Source organism: Arachis ipaensis, chromosome B05, assembly GCF_000816755.2.
Source record: "Arachis ipaensis cultivar K30076 chromosome B05, Araip1.1, whole genome shotgun sequence".
In the NCBI taxonomy this organism is placed as follows: Eukaryota; Viridiplantae; Streptophyta; class Magnoliopsida; order Fabales; family Fabaceae; genus Arachis; species Arachis ipaensis.
In genome coordinates this window covers 27035350-27047324 of record NC_029789.2, presented here as the reverse complement: position 1 = coordinate 27047324, position 11975 = coordinate 27035350, and the positions used below count along the sequence as shown (strand labels likewise).

General features: G+C 28.3%; 2 protein-coding genes across 2 annotated transcripts; one reads left to right on the top strand and one right to left on the bottom strand.

The window, feature by feature from the left end:
• Positions 860–1394, top strand: LOC107640508. The gene is made up of 2 exons (XM_016344023.1): positions 860–1051; positions 1164–1394. Exons 1-2 carry the CDS (start codon positions 860–862, stop codon positions 1392–1394), a joined length of 423 nt encoding a protein of 140 aa, XP_016199509.1.
• Positions 1588–4178, bottom strand: LOC110271966. Its single transcript, XM_021123694.1, has 4 exons — positions 3884–4178; positions 2347–2383; positions 2085–2259; positions 1588–2001 (listed from the first exon to the last, which is right to left on the bottom strand). The coding sequence occupies exons 1-4, from the start codon at positions 4176–4178 to the stop codon at positions 1825–1827; spliced, it is 684 nt and encodes a 227-aa protein (XP_020979353.1). The 3' UTR covers positions 1588–1824.

Genomic DNA, 11975 nt, shown 5'->3' with positions numbered 1-11975 from the left:
TGATAAGTCAATAATGACATCATTTGAGGAATGTTGAGAGATTTAGTAATTAAAAAAAAAAAAAGAAACAAACTAACATTTTTACTCAAATATTTAGAAAGTTGATAAATTTATCCTTTAAAAAAAAACAAAAAATAATTTTATATCGATAAAAATGAATTTCTCTTAATAAAATCACTCCAAACCTAAAAAATTATTGAAAATTTTTAAATTATCTACCTAACCTAACCTCAACTCTAGTCTTATTGCACTTCCAATTTCCAATCCTACACCCCCAATCTTCCTCCACAAATATTCTTCTTGTTGGTTTCAATCAACTCATCACCATCCAGGATAATCAACAAAATTATTTTTTTTATTTTTTTCTCTTCTAAAACCTGAATAAAAGATAATATTTAAAAAAAAATACTTAATTACACTGTTATTATTATTATTATTGATGCCATTATTCCCTCTTCAAGATAGCACCAACTTATTTTTCTTCTTAGTGTGATGAGGATGGAGTAAATCCCCATAATAGTCCCTGAGATTTGGGTCGTTACCCAATGTGATCCCTGAGATCTCAATTGCACCATTATAATCCTCCAGATACCGCTCCGGGCACCATAATAGTCCCTGGACAGTTTTCCGGTGATGAGTCATCAACAAGACGTTGACGTGGCCTCATTTTGCCACGCTGGATGATGCCAACGGCTAGTTGAGCTGGCATAGTTTCAATTTATACCCAATGTGGTCCCTCCCCCTATATTTAACCCTAAATTCCCAAATGTCCAGTAAGTTCATTTCTTCTTCTTCTTCTTCGTTCTTTTTCCATTCTTGTTGCTGCTGTTGTTCCTGGAGTTGGAAGTGAATATCCATGATGGGTGGTGGAAGCACTAGAGTTGGAAGCTCTATTAGTTCACTGTGCAGTGGCCATCGGACGAGAACGCAAAGCAGGAGCAGAAGATCCGGGGTGCCGGAATGGTGCGGTTGCGGCTGCCGGCCAGTTCTCAGGTGGTCTGGGATAGATTCAAACCCAAATAAACCATTTTTTGGTTGTCCCAATTATAATGTGAGTTATCAATATTACTTGTGTTGTTATGATTGTTCCTTCTTACCTGACTGTTCTTCTCTTGTTCTTCTTCCCTGAAGTTTGAGCATGTTACATGTTTGCTTGATTACAGACAAGTGGAAAGAGATGGTGTGGGCTTTTTGTGTGGGCAGATACTGGGCAGAATGAACCAGTTGAGAAACCAGAATCTTATGGAGATAATCATGAAGTGAAGATGAACTTTGATTGGAGGCTTGGGAGATTAGAAGAAGATGTCCGGAATCAAAAATTGGTTAACCAATTGTTGGTATTAGTTGTGTCTGTATTGATTGTGTTAATTGTTATCCTGTATTGTAAAGCCTGAGTTAAAAGAGTTGGTGGTGTGTACCCTGTATTCATTGAATGAATAATATGTAAAAAATGATAACATGATTATGGTATTAGAAACTGTTGAATAGTGTTTGTTGATGGAATATAAACTTGGATAACTCAATTAATTAAAACAGTAATATGCTAAAGAAGGCAGCATAAGTGATTGAAAACTAGCCAACACTGAATTAAGATAATGGTTCAAACTTAAAAGATAATTGTATTAAGTTAATGGTTCAACTTAACACAGTTAGTCATATAACACAAAGGGCAGCCATCTAACATGAGAATGTTAAACAAAGTTGCCTCAAAAGGGAGGACTTTACAGCAAAACATAAAGGATTGTTTTTTCCTTGTGTAGTCTTTGTCTAGCAAAAAGTATTAACATTAAAATAGATAGCCCTATACATATTAAGATAAAGTCTTCAATTCTTCTTTCTTGGAGCCTTAAATCCTGGAGTTGGGATGAACTTCATGTAATTGACAAGTCTTGTTGTAGTTCCTGAACTAGCACCCTGCATGGAATTCACTGGGACAGAAGTTGCTAGTGGAGAGGATCTTCTCCTTGGTGATAATTTTGAAGGCCTTTTTATTCCATGATCCTAGATAGAAATTATTTACGTTACACATAAATGATGATTCACTTGAATCACAAAAAATTTAAGAAATGTAAATAGGGAGTTACCTTTTGAGAATCTTCTACATCAGAAGCAGTTGGCTGAGATATATCTATCTCTACAGGTTGTGCATCAGAAGTGGCTTGGCCAATCTCAGTAGACTGCATAAGAGAATTATCTTCTCCATCACGTTGGTTACCATCATGTTGAGGCTGCTGAAGTTGCTGCTCAGATAGAAGACGTCTAATGTATCCACATTTAGGTCACTTAAACAAGCCTTATTATCCGGATAATATATCATTGTTCCTTCTTGATCTTCTTTAAAATCACCTCCGTGATGAAACATAATATCCAACATCTCTTCCATCTGAAAAAAAAATTCAAAATCCATAACTTGACGTTTTGGGCCAAACGACAACGTTTTTGTCAAATTGGGGCGCCAACCCAAAACGCCAACGTTTTGGCTTAATCCAACGTGGCAATTTCGTGACACATCAGATCGTCGGTGATGACTCATCACCGGAAAACTGTCCAGGGACTATTATGGTGCCCAGAGCGGTATCTGGAGGATTATAATGGTGCAATTGGGATCTCAGGGATCACATTGGGTAACGACCCGAATCTCAGGGACTATTATGGGGATTTACTCGATGAGGATGATAATACCATGATGATGTTTTTTTTTTAGTACTTCTCTCCTAAAACAGGCGTTGGTTGTGTCTTATGTGGAGGCAGAGAATTATCAAGGAGTCTCAGAATTAAAGAACAATGGTGTTGTTGTCGTAGTCTAGTTATTTCAAATTCTGCTCAAGTTAATTAATTAATTAGTAGAGATTAGTTAATTTAATTTTTTATTTTAGTAGATTTAGGTGGTTAGAATAGGTTAGATTAGACTCTAAAATTACTGAAAAATATTAAATTACTAAATTATATGCTGATTCTTGCTACTAAAATTGTTAGAAAAATTTTTTATTGTATTAATAATGATTGAGTTGTTTTAGAGCTAGCAATATATACCTTACCCGTGGGTATTTAACCCAGATCAACCCGTTCGGATAGGGTTGTCTACCCGACCCGCTGCGGGTAGGGTAGGGTACGGTGTGAGTTTGCTTGCGGGTAGGGTAGGATACGGGTTCATGGTATACTCTACCCTACCCGCACCTCTAATATATTATATAATATATATGTAAAAGTTATGTATGTAGTAAAGAAAGTGAATGTTAAACTCACAATTTTTCTCTCATAAAAACTTGAAATAACCACTAAACTAGTTGATGATTATATTATTTGTAATTTTATGTTGAATTTCTTTAAGATTTTATTGTTTTTAATTTTAATTTGAATTAAATTTTTTATTTCTATTTTATTAATATGTATGAAATTTGGAATGGTTGAATTTTATATATGCTTGAAAAAATTTTATTTTTCTGCGGGTAGGGTATGGTTTAGAACTTTAGAGTGTAGGTAAGATTAAGGTTGAGAGATTTTCAACTCTCGAGTAGGGTAGGGTAAAATTTTAAGAAAATTTTCAACCTGTGGGTAGGGTTAGGGCAGAGTTCAAATCCTACCCTACCCTATCCATTGCCAGCCCTAGCTGTTTGTATGTTACCTTAATAATGATTAAAAAAATTAACCTGTTCAAAAGGATTGATGGATATTTGGTTTAGCCCTTGAAATGTGAAAAAATCCAAATGTTAGGAGAAACTCCGTCAAAATTTTTATAATAAAATACTATGTAATTTTTTTTAATTTACTAAACTAAAATATTTTTAGAATTATTTGTTATTTCTTGAGTTTCTTCTTATATTATTATTTATTGGTGTTTGTCATGTTATTAATATATTACTAATATATTCGCTGTACAGACATGACGACAGGTAGCAGAGGTAGGTTGAGTGGGTCACGTGGTCATGATAGAGGGCGGGATTCCATCGAATCCCCAGAGCTGCCCAGTTATCGTCCTCTACCTCGGCTACCCCGTTGACCCCTGTGACGTCACAGGCGGGTCCATCAGACCAGCAATTCATCATGGTCCCAAACCCGAACTGGGTGCCTCCATCTGCTATGTTCCCTGCAGATGCAGTGATGACGTCGACAAAGCACGCGGTGGGTGATTCCTCCAATGCCCTCGAGTAAGATGCCCCTCCACCACTTCCGGTCATTCAGATGAGGATTGGCCCGATGGCATGCAATCATGAGTTTAATTTTTTAATATTAAATTTGTTTATCTTAAGTTTGTTTATCTTATGTATTTGTTAACATGAGATTTTTTCTCTGATAGGTTTGCACCAAATTCCAATGCTTGCACACAGGAGATATCCGAGGTCATTAAGTCTATGTATGACCACCCGTGGCCAACCTATACACAGATCCCGGCTGATGTGAGTGAGCATTGGTTTCAGAGGTACGCGGTAAGAACCCAATTTTAGTGAATCACTTTGTGCAGTTGAAATTCATATGGGATGCAGAACACAATGTCATGCTCAGGAAGATCTATGACCACCAGACAGCCAAACGTTTTCAGCAGATGATGAGCAACGTTCGTCAGGGGAAAGACCACCTAACATTATGAATCCGTCCAAAAATCAAATGTGCATTAGAGGCCTATTTTAGAGATAACAAGGGGTTCAAGTATTGTCGTCTGACGAATGTCACTAACAGGGCTTCGCCCAGGTCATCGAGGTATACGGGTGGTCGGCGGCCACCTTTATGAAGAGGAAGACCATTTATCCAACAAGGATATCAATTTGAATTGGATCATTTTCAGTTGGTATATAGGAGTTTGTATCGGAAAATATATTAGACAATTTATTTACAATTTTTTACAAATGTATAATCTTTTGAATTTCTAATTTACATTGTCCTAATCTAGGATCCAAATATATTAATGATGATGCAATCCAATTTAACTCTTTTTCTAACTTTTTATTCTCTCCTCCTAATGTTGGAAACATTGTCTCATTAAAGTGACAATCTGCAAATTGAACTTTAAATACAAATTTCGTTTGTATTTTTAGATATCTCATAATAGAAGGATAATCATATCCAACATATATTTTTAATTTTCTTTGGAGTCTCATTCTAGTGTGGTTAGATGGAACAATTGGAACATATATCACACATTCAAATGTTATCAAATGGGATATATTTGGTTGTTGGCTAAAATCCGATTGTAATTAAGAGAATTTGTGATAACTTGTTGGCCTTAAACGAATAAATATTGTAATATGTAAAATAGCATGCCTTTAAGTAGAAATTGGGATATTTGTTCTTATAAGTAAAGATCTAGCAATCAACTGGAGGCGTTTAATAAGTAATTTTGCTAGTCTATTTTGGATATAAACATAGACTACTTGATGTTTAACACTTATATTAGTGGTCATACAATAAGCATCAAAGATTTGAGAAGTAAATTCACCAACATTATCAATAAGAATTATTTTGATTGAATTTTCAAAAAATTGTGCTCTTAATTTTATAATTTGCGCAAGTAGTTTCGCAAATGCCAAGTTGCAAGATGATAATAAGTACACATGAGATCTCTTGAAGATGCATCTATTAGGACCATAAGGAATCTAAAAGATCCATATAATGGATGAATTAATTCACATATATCACCTTGAATTTGCTTAAAGAATTTAGGAGATTCAAATTCAATCTTTGTTGATCATGATCTTATAATCAGTTTTCCTTAAGAACATACAGCACAACAATACTCATTGGATTGAAGAATCTTATGATTTTTTAATGAATGTTTTTGTAAATTTTCAATAATACTTCACATCAGTGTTGTTCAAGGGTGACCTAATCAATCATGTCAAATGGTGAATTCATTTAGTTTAGTAAGCTTCTGGTTTACTTTAACATATTATTTAATTGCACTAATATGAGTATAATATATACCCAAAGAAAGTATATGCAATTTTTTTTCATTATGACTTTTTTTTATTTGAATCACAGCTTGTAATAAAGAAGAACTCATTGTTATTCTCATTTACTGTCTCAATATGATATATGATATCCATTCCTATGGATATCTTTAAAAATCAATAAGTTTTTTTGAAATTTTGTAGATAATAACGCATTATCTATAATGAGTTTTGTTTCTCTGGGAAACAAAATAACAACGCCATCAATCATTTTATTTATACCAATGATGGTAGAAACATTTGCCTCTTTAGGTATAAGGTTGGCAAAATAAATTTTATTTTAGAGAATATGTGCTTGTACTCTTGGCAAAGACAAATTTTTTCTCCTTGTACTTTTATCATGTTCTTCACAAAAAAAATAAATAACATATGAAAGTGCAATTCAACGTATGATTTATCTTTAAAATTAATTTTCTTTTGAAATTCATAACTTAATCATATTTTTACTTGCATAGCTATTTTATTTATTGTATACATGTTATAAACATACAACAGAAAGAAATTATTCAACATTTTTATTATTGGTTAGATAACTAATATTTTCCTAAACATCTTTAAAGAAATCAAACACATCATAATGAGTTATGGTAGAAGCATCTTTTAAAATAAAATTAATTTCTATCTTTTTTTATTCCCTTTTAAAGATGTTTGATAAAGTTCAACTAAGTATTTTGATGTACAACAAGTACATAACCAATAAGCGTTACCACCACAACGATGATATCTGCTTTCTATATTCTTATTGTGCCCATTTTTCTTTTCTTTATTTCTCATTTTTGTAGGATCTTCTATTATTGAAGAATCTTGTCTTTTTTTTTTATATTTGTTATCAAAATAGTGATCTTTATCATTCTTGGGATTACAATGTGCCACATTTATTTCAGAAAATAAAATAGAACCAGAAGGGAGAGTGTCATATTTTTCATGAGCAATTCATTCTTCTGTTCTGCCATAATAAGGTATACAATTAATTTAAAATATTTGTAAATTCCTGTTCTCGATATTGCTGTTGCAGGAGCAGATTTGAGATATAAAAAGTCGAAAATATTTTTTTCAATATATCTTTATCAGTAACATTTTTTTTTATCTAATTTTAATTGAGGTTATTTCAAACATTGTGGAAATATATTTAGCGATGGATTTAAAATCCTATAACTGCAAATGTAACCATTCATATTGGGCATAGACTCTTTCGTAGTTCTGTTGAATTTTTTATAGTAAGATATTCATTTTTCAATCATTCATCAAAATGATGACGAAGAAAAATCTTTGCCATAACACAATTCTTTAGCATTATATTATTATTTGTCTTAATGGCACTAACGATACCCATTAAATTACAATGAATTTTAGAAATATTTTTAAAAAATATGAAGTAGTACAAATTTCAAATGAAAAAAGATTTGACATAATTAAAATTTATTATCTTAAGAGTTTTCATACTGATAACGTGATGTGAAATTAAGATGGATAGATAGAAATAGAATTAGAAAATTATGAGAGTAAGAGAACTTTATTATTAATTCTCAATATATATCACTCAATATAACATAACACATCCACACTAATATTGTATACACAATATTCTTCTCAAAGGAGCCAAAAGACTAGTTGAGATAAGTAGCTATGTGTGTTCTCTATTATGTGTTATTTTCAGTGTGTGTTGAAACCTCTTTTTTAGAAACTATTTATAGTTGAAGACAAGTGTAATAACCCGTATCATACATGTGATAAGATTGAAATTATAATTTTAAGTTGTTTTATTAAAATTAATTTGAATTATAATAATTTGATTAATAAAAAAGTAACATGTTATGCATTGTTCGTTTTTTCTTAATCTAGTGTTAAGTGTATCAACTCTAAAGTAGTTATTAACCAGTTTTAGTCATTTATATTTTTTCAATAAATCAGACATATATACTTAATGTGACCATAAATAACCTAGTAATACTTTCCACCAACAAATTTTTATATGTTGTTTTACCGTGAAGTAAGAACATATCAAAATCAGTTTAAAACGAACAACAAATTATTAGAGAATTCTAATGCACAAAGTTCTCTAATAAATAATTTAAAACCACTAATATTTATTTAATATACCATATGCTAATACTAAAAGTATTTTTTAAAAAGATATATTCATAAAAATAAATATAATATGATTACAAATATAACATAAACAAATATGTTAAATAAAAAATTAAACCAATATACTTATCAATGCCTTTATTAAATTTTACAAATTAGAGAATAAGTATGTATTCAGTTGTTTGGTGATCACATAGATAATTAAATAATTGAGTTGTAAATTGATTTCACAGTGTGCACCTTATTTTTTCTCATTTTTAAATAAAAGCAAGAATTAAGTAAAATAAGTAGTAATATATAATGAAAATGATAAAATATTTTGCATATGTTGCAAAACAAAATCTTGTTGTGAAATATTAAAATTTCACATACTCCAAATCATGAAGATCAACCACAATGTAATGGTCATTTTTTCCTATTTCTTGATCATGATATAAGTTTTTTTTTTTTCCGGTCAAGAGTCCAATAACATCTAATTGAAAAAAATTGAATTAAAAGTATCAAATTAAGGACAAATAAATGAATAACATAATAAATTACTTATAAAGTAAAAAAAGTTTACCAATTTATTTTATATTAAACGATAAAACTAACAATATATTAATAAAATGATATACCTTTAAAAAAGTCGCAATACAATTTTAAACATTTGCATAATTCAAAACCACTAATATTTATTTAATACACCATATGCTAATACTAAGAGTATTTTTTAAAAAGATATATTCGTAAAAATAGATATAATATTATTACAAATATAACATAAACAAATATGTTAAATAAAAGGTAAACCAATATGCTTACCAATGTCTTTGTTAAATTTTACAAATTGGAGAATAAGTATGTATTCGGTTGTCATGTAGATATAATTAAATAATTGGGTTGTAAATTGATCTCACAGTATGCACTTTATTTTTTCTTATTTCTAAATAAAAGCAAGAATTAAGAGAAATAAGTAGTAATATATAATGAAAAAGATAAAATATTTTGCATATGTATAGATAATTGTTAAAAAACAAAATCTCATTGTGAAATATTAAAATTTCACATACTCTAAATCATGAAGAATAACCACAATGTAATGCTCACTTCTTCCTATTTTTGATCATGATATAAACTCTTCTTTTCCACTCAAGATTCCAATAATATCTAATTGAAAAAAATAAAAGTATCAAATTAAGGACAAATAAATGAATAACATAAAAAATTACTTATAAATTAAAGAAATTTTACCAATTTATTTTATATTAAATGATAAAACTAACAATATATTAATAAAATGATATACCTATAAAAAATCGCAATACAATTTTAAACATTTGCATAAATAAACTATTAAAATTTATATATATTATCGATAAAATGATGCTATTATATAATTTTTTGGCAAAAATTAAAATAAAAAAAATAATTTTGTGTAGATTAATACAATACGTACCAAATAAGTTGGATTGTTCACTTGTTTGTTTCAATATATATCAGCATAAGCAAGAAAATTGAAATGATTGATAAGAATTTTACGATCATTGACCGTATTTATTATATGTGACTCATTCTTAAAAGTTATTCTACGCACGTGTAAAGTCGGAATATAAATTTCGCTTGATTCCTTAATCACAAAATTTGAGAAGACGTAGACCTTCCCCTCAATTAGTTCATTCTCAAACATCTTTGCTAAATAATTTTTGATTGAACAATGAATTTTATCACACTGTAAAACAAATTAAATATAAAAGCTATTAGCACTTATAAAGCTATTAAATGGCACTGTCTTTGATTGCAAGGGTTTACTTATCAAATAAATTTAAAATACGAACAAAAAATATTTATAAATTGGACCTAGCATCACTTGAAAGAATCATAAAAAATAATCAACTAACTTTAACATCCATTAGAATCATTTCTATGTAAGTCATCTTGCTCTTGTCAAATTTGGATGGGACTTTTCATAATCTTATAATTTTTGCCTTTATTTTCCAAACTTTTTCATCACATAATCTACTATAGATAATACTATTGATAAAATCGTAGCTAGTAGCCATTAGGTATGAAAAATAAAAAATAGAAGAAGAACAATGTCTAAATTATGAATTCTCTATATGATAAATAATTATAAAAATTTACTATTACTCATTATATACACACACATTAATTATATACGGTAATAATTAGCTAATATTTTTAATGGAGATACTTGCTACAATTAGGTAAAAATTATGCCATTATGTTTTATTAACCTTTATGATTAATTCAATGGAGATACTTGCTCAGCGTATATGTTATCTATATTAATTATATGCCAATATTTTTAGAAAAAAGCTATTATAATAAAGATATTTTTATAAAATAAATTTTGAAAAAAGAATAATACATTCATTTTGGAGAAAAAATAAATTCATGAGGAATTGACACCTCACTTTCGTTAGTTGAAAGAAAATTCAGTTTTAGTATATTAAGTAGATTTTTGTACATATTAATTTTATATTTAATATTAAAAATATGACAATTTACTATGTTATTTTACTATTAATGTATGTAGTATTACATTATAAAATATAAAAATTGAAGTGATTATTATATAGCTTAGATGGATTGGACTAAATATAAAAATATAAAACAGAATATTATTATTAAATTTTAGTAATTTTAATTAGTCAATAATTTAAAATAAGATAGAAGTGACTATTCGTAATTGAATAGTTTTAGTTGATTAGGCTAAAAAAATAAAAAACGCTCTAGATTTAGATTTTAGAAAAATAAACATATAAGTAATAAATGATCTATTTTATCATATATATTATAAATTAATGAATTAAACTAACTGATATAATAAATTATAATTAATTAATTAGTATAAATTATAATAAATTATATGATATTTAAAAAGAAAATAAAATGAATAAGAAGAAAATAAAATGAAATAGAAGAGAACTACAATAAAATAAATTGAGTGTGAGTTTTTTTTTTCGTAAATTTCATATCACATCCGTTTCAATAATAATAAATAAAAATACGTCAACTTGGTATCTAAGAGAAAATGTTGAAATAAAATCAAAACACAGTTCTAAAGTAAAAACTTAAATTAGACCATAATATCATTGCACAACACAAATTGAAAGTAATTTCACACTACAATATACCACACAAGCAGGTAAATGACTTAAGTTTAAATACGAAATTTTTTTTTTATTTATGCATACATGATAACACCATGATTTATAAATGCTTCATGGATAACATATCATATATTGCTCCGAATGATGAGCATGGAAGTTGGAGAGTGTGTGGTGATTTGTGTCCACGATAGTTGCCTTCTTGCGATGACGCCTCGTAGGGAAAAAAAGAATTGTTGTAAAAGCTACCCAATGAAAGAGTAATTGGTAAACAAATGATATTTTCTTCTAGCATATATGGTCTTTTATAATGGTAAAATAAAAATGAAAAGAATAAAATTTTATATTTTTATATCAGGAATAGAATTTGATATTTATCCTAATAAAATTAAATAATTAATTAGTTATAATTCATGTGTTTAAATAAATAAAATAAATTAAATAAAAATATTTTTAAGAATTAATCAAATCAATTAGTTGATACAAATAATTAGTATAATTGATTTTATTTGATTTATTGAATTCAAAAAAATAAATTAAGAAACAATTGTTTAATTAATTAGTTGATATAATTAATTTATTATAATTGATTAGATTTAATAAATTAAAAAAATAAATAGGAAAATAGGAGACAATGATTTTTTTAACTAAATTAATCTATATTTATTGTATTTAATCAGTGTAAGTAACAAATCATCTATGTTATTATGTACTTTATACATTAATAAATTAAAATAATTGATATAATAAATTACAATTAATTGATTGATATAAATTATAATAAATTGTGTGATATTTAAATATCTAATCAAATTAATTAATTGATATA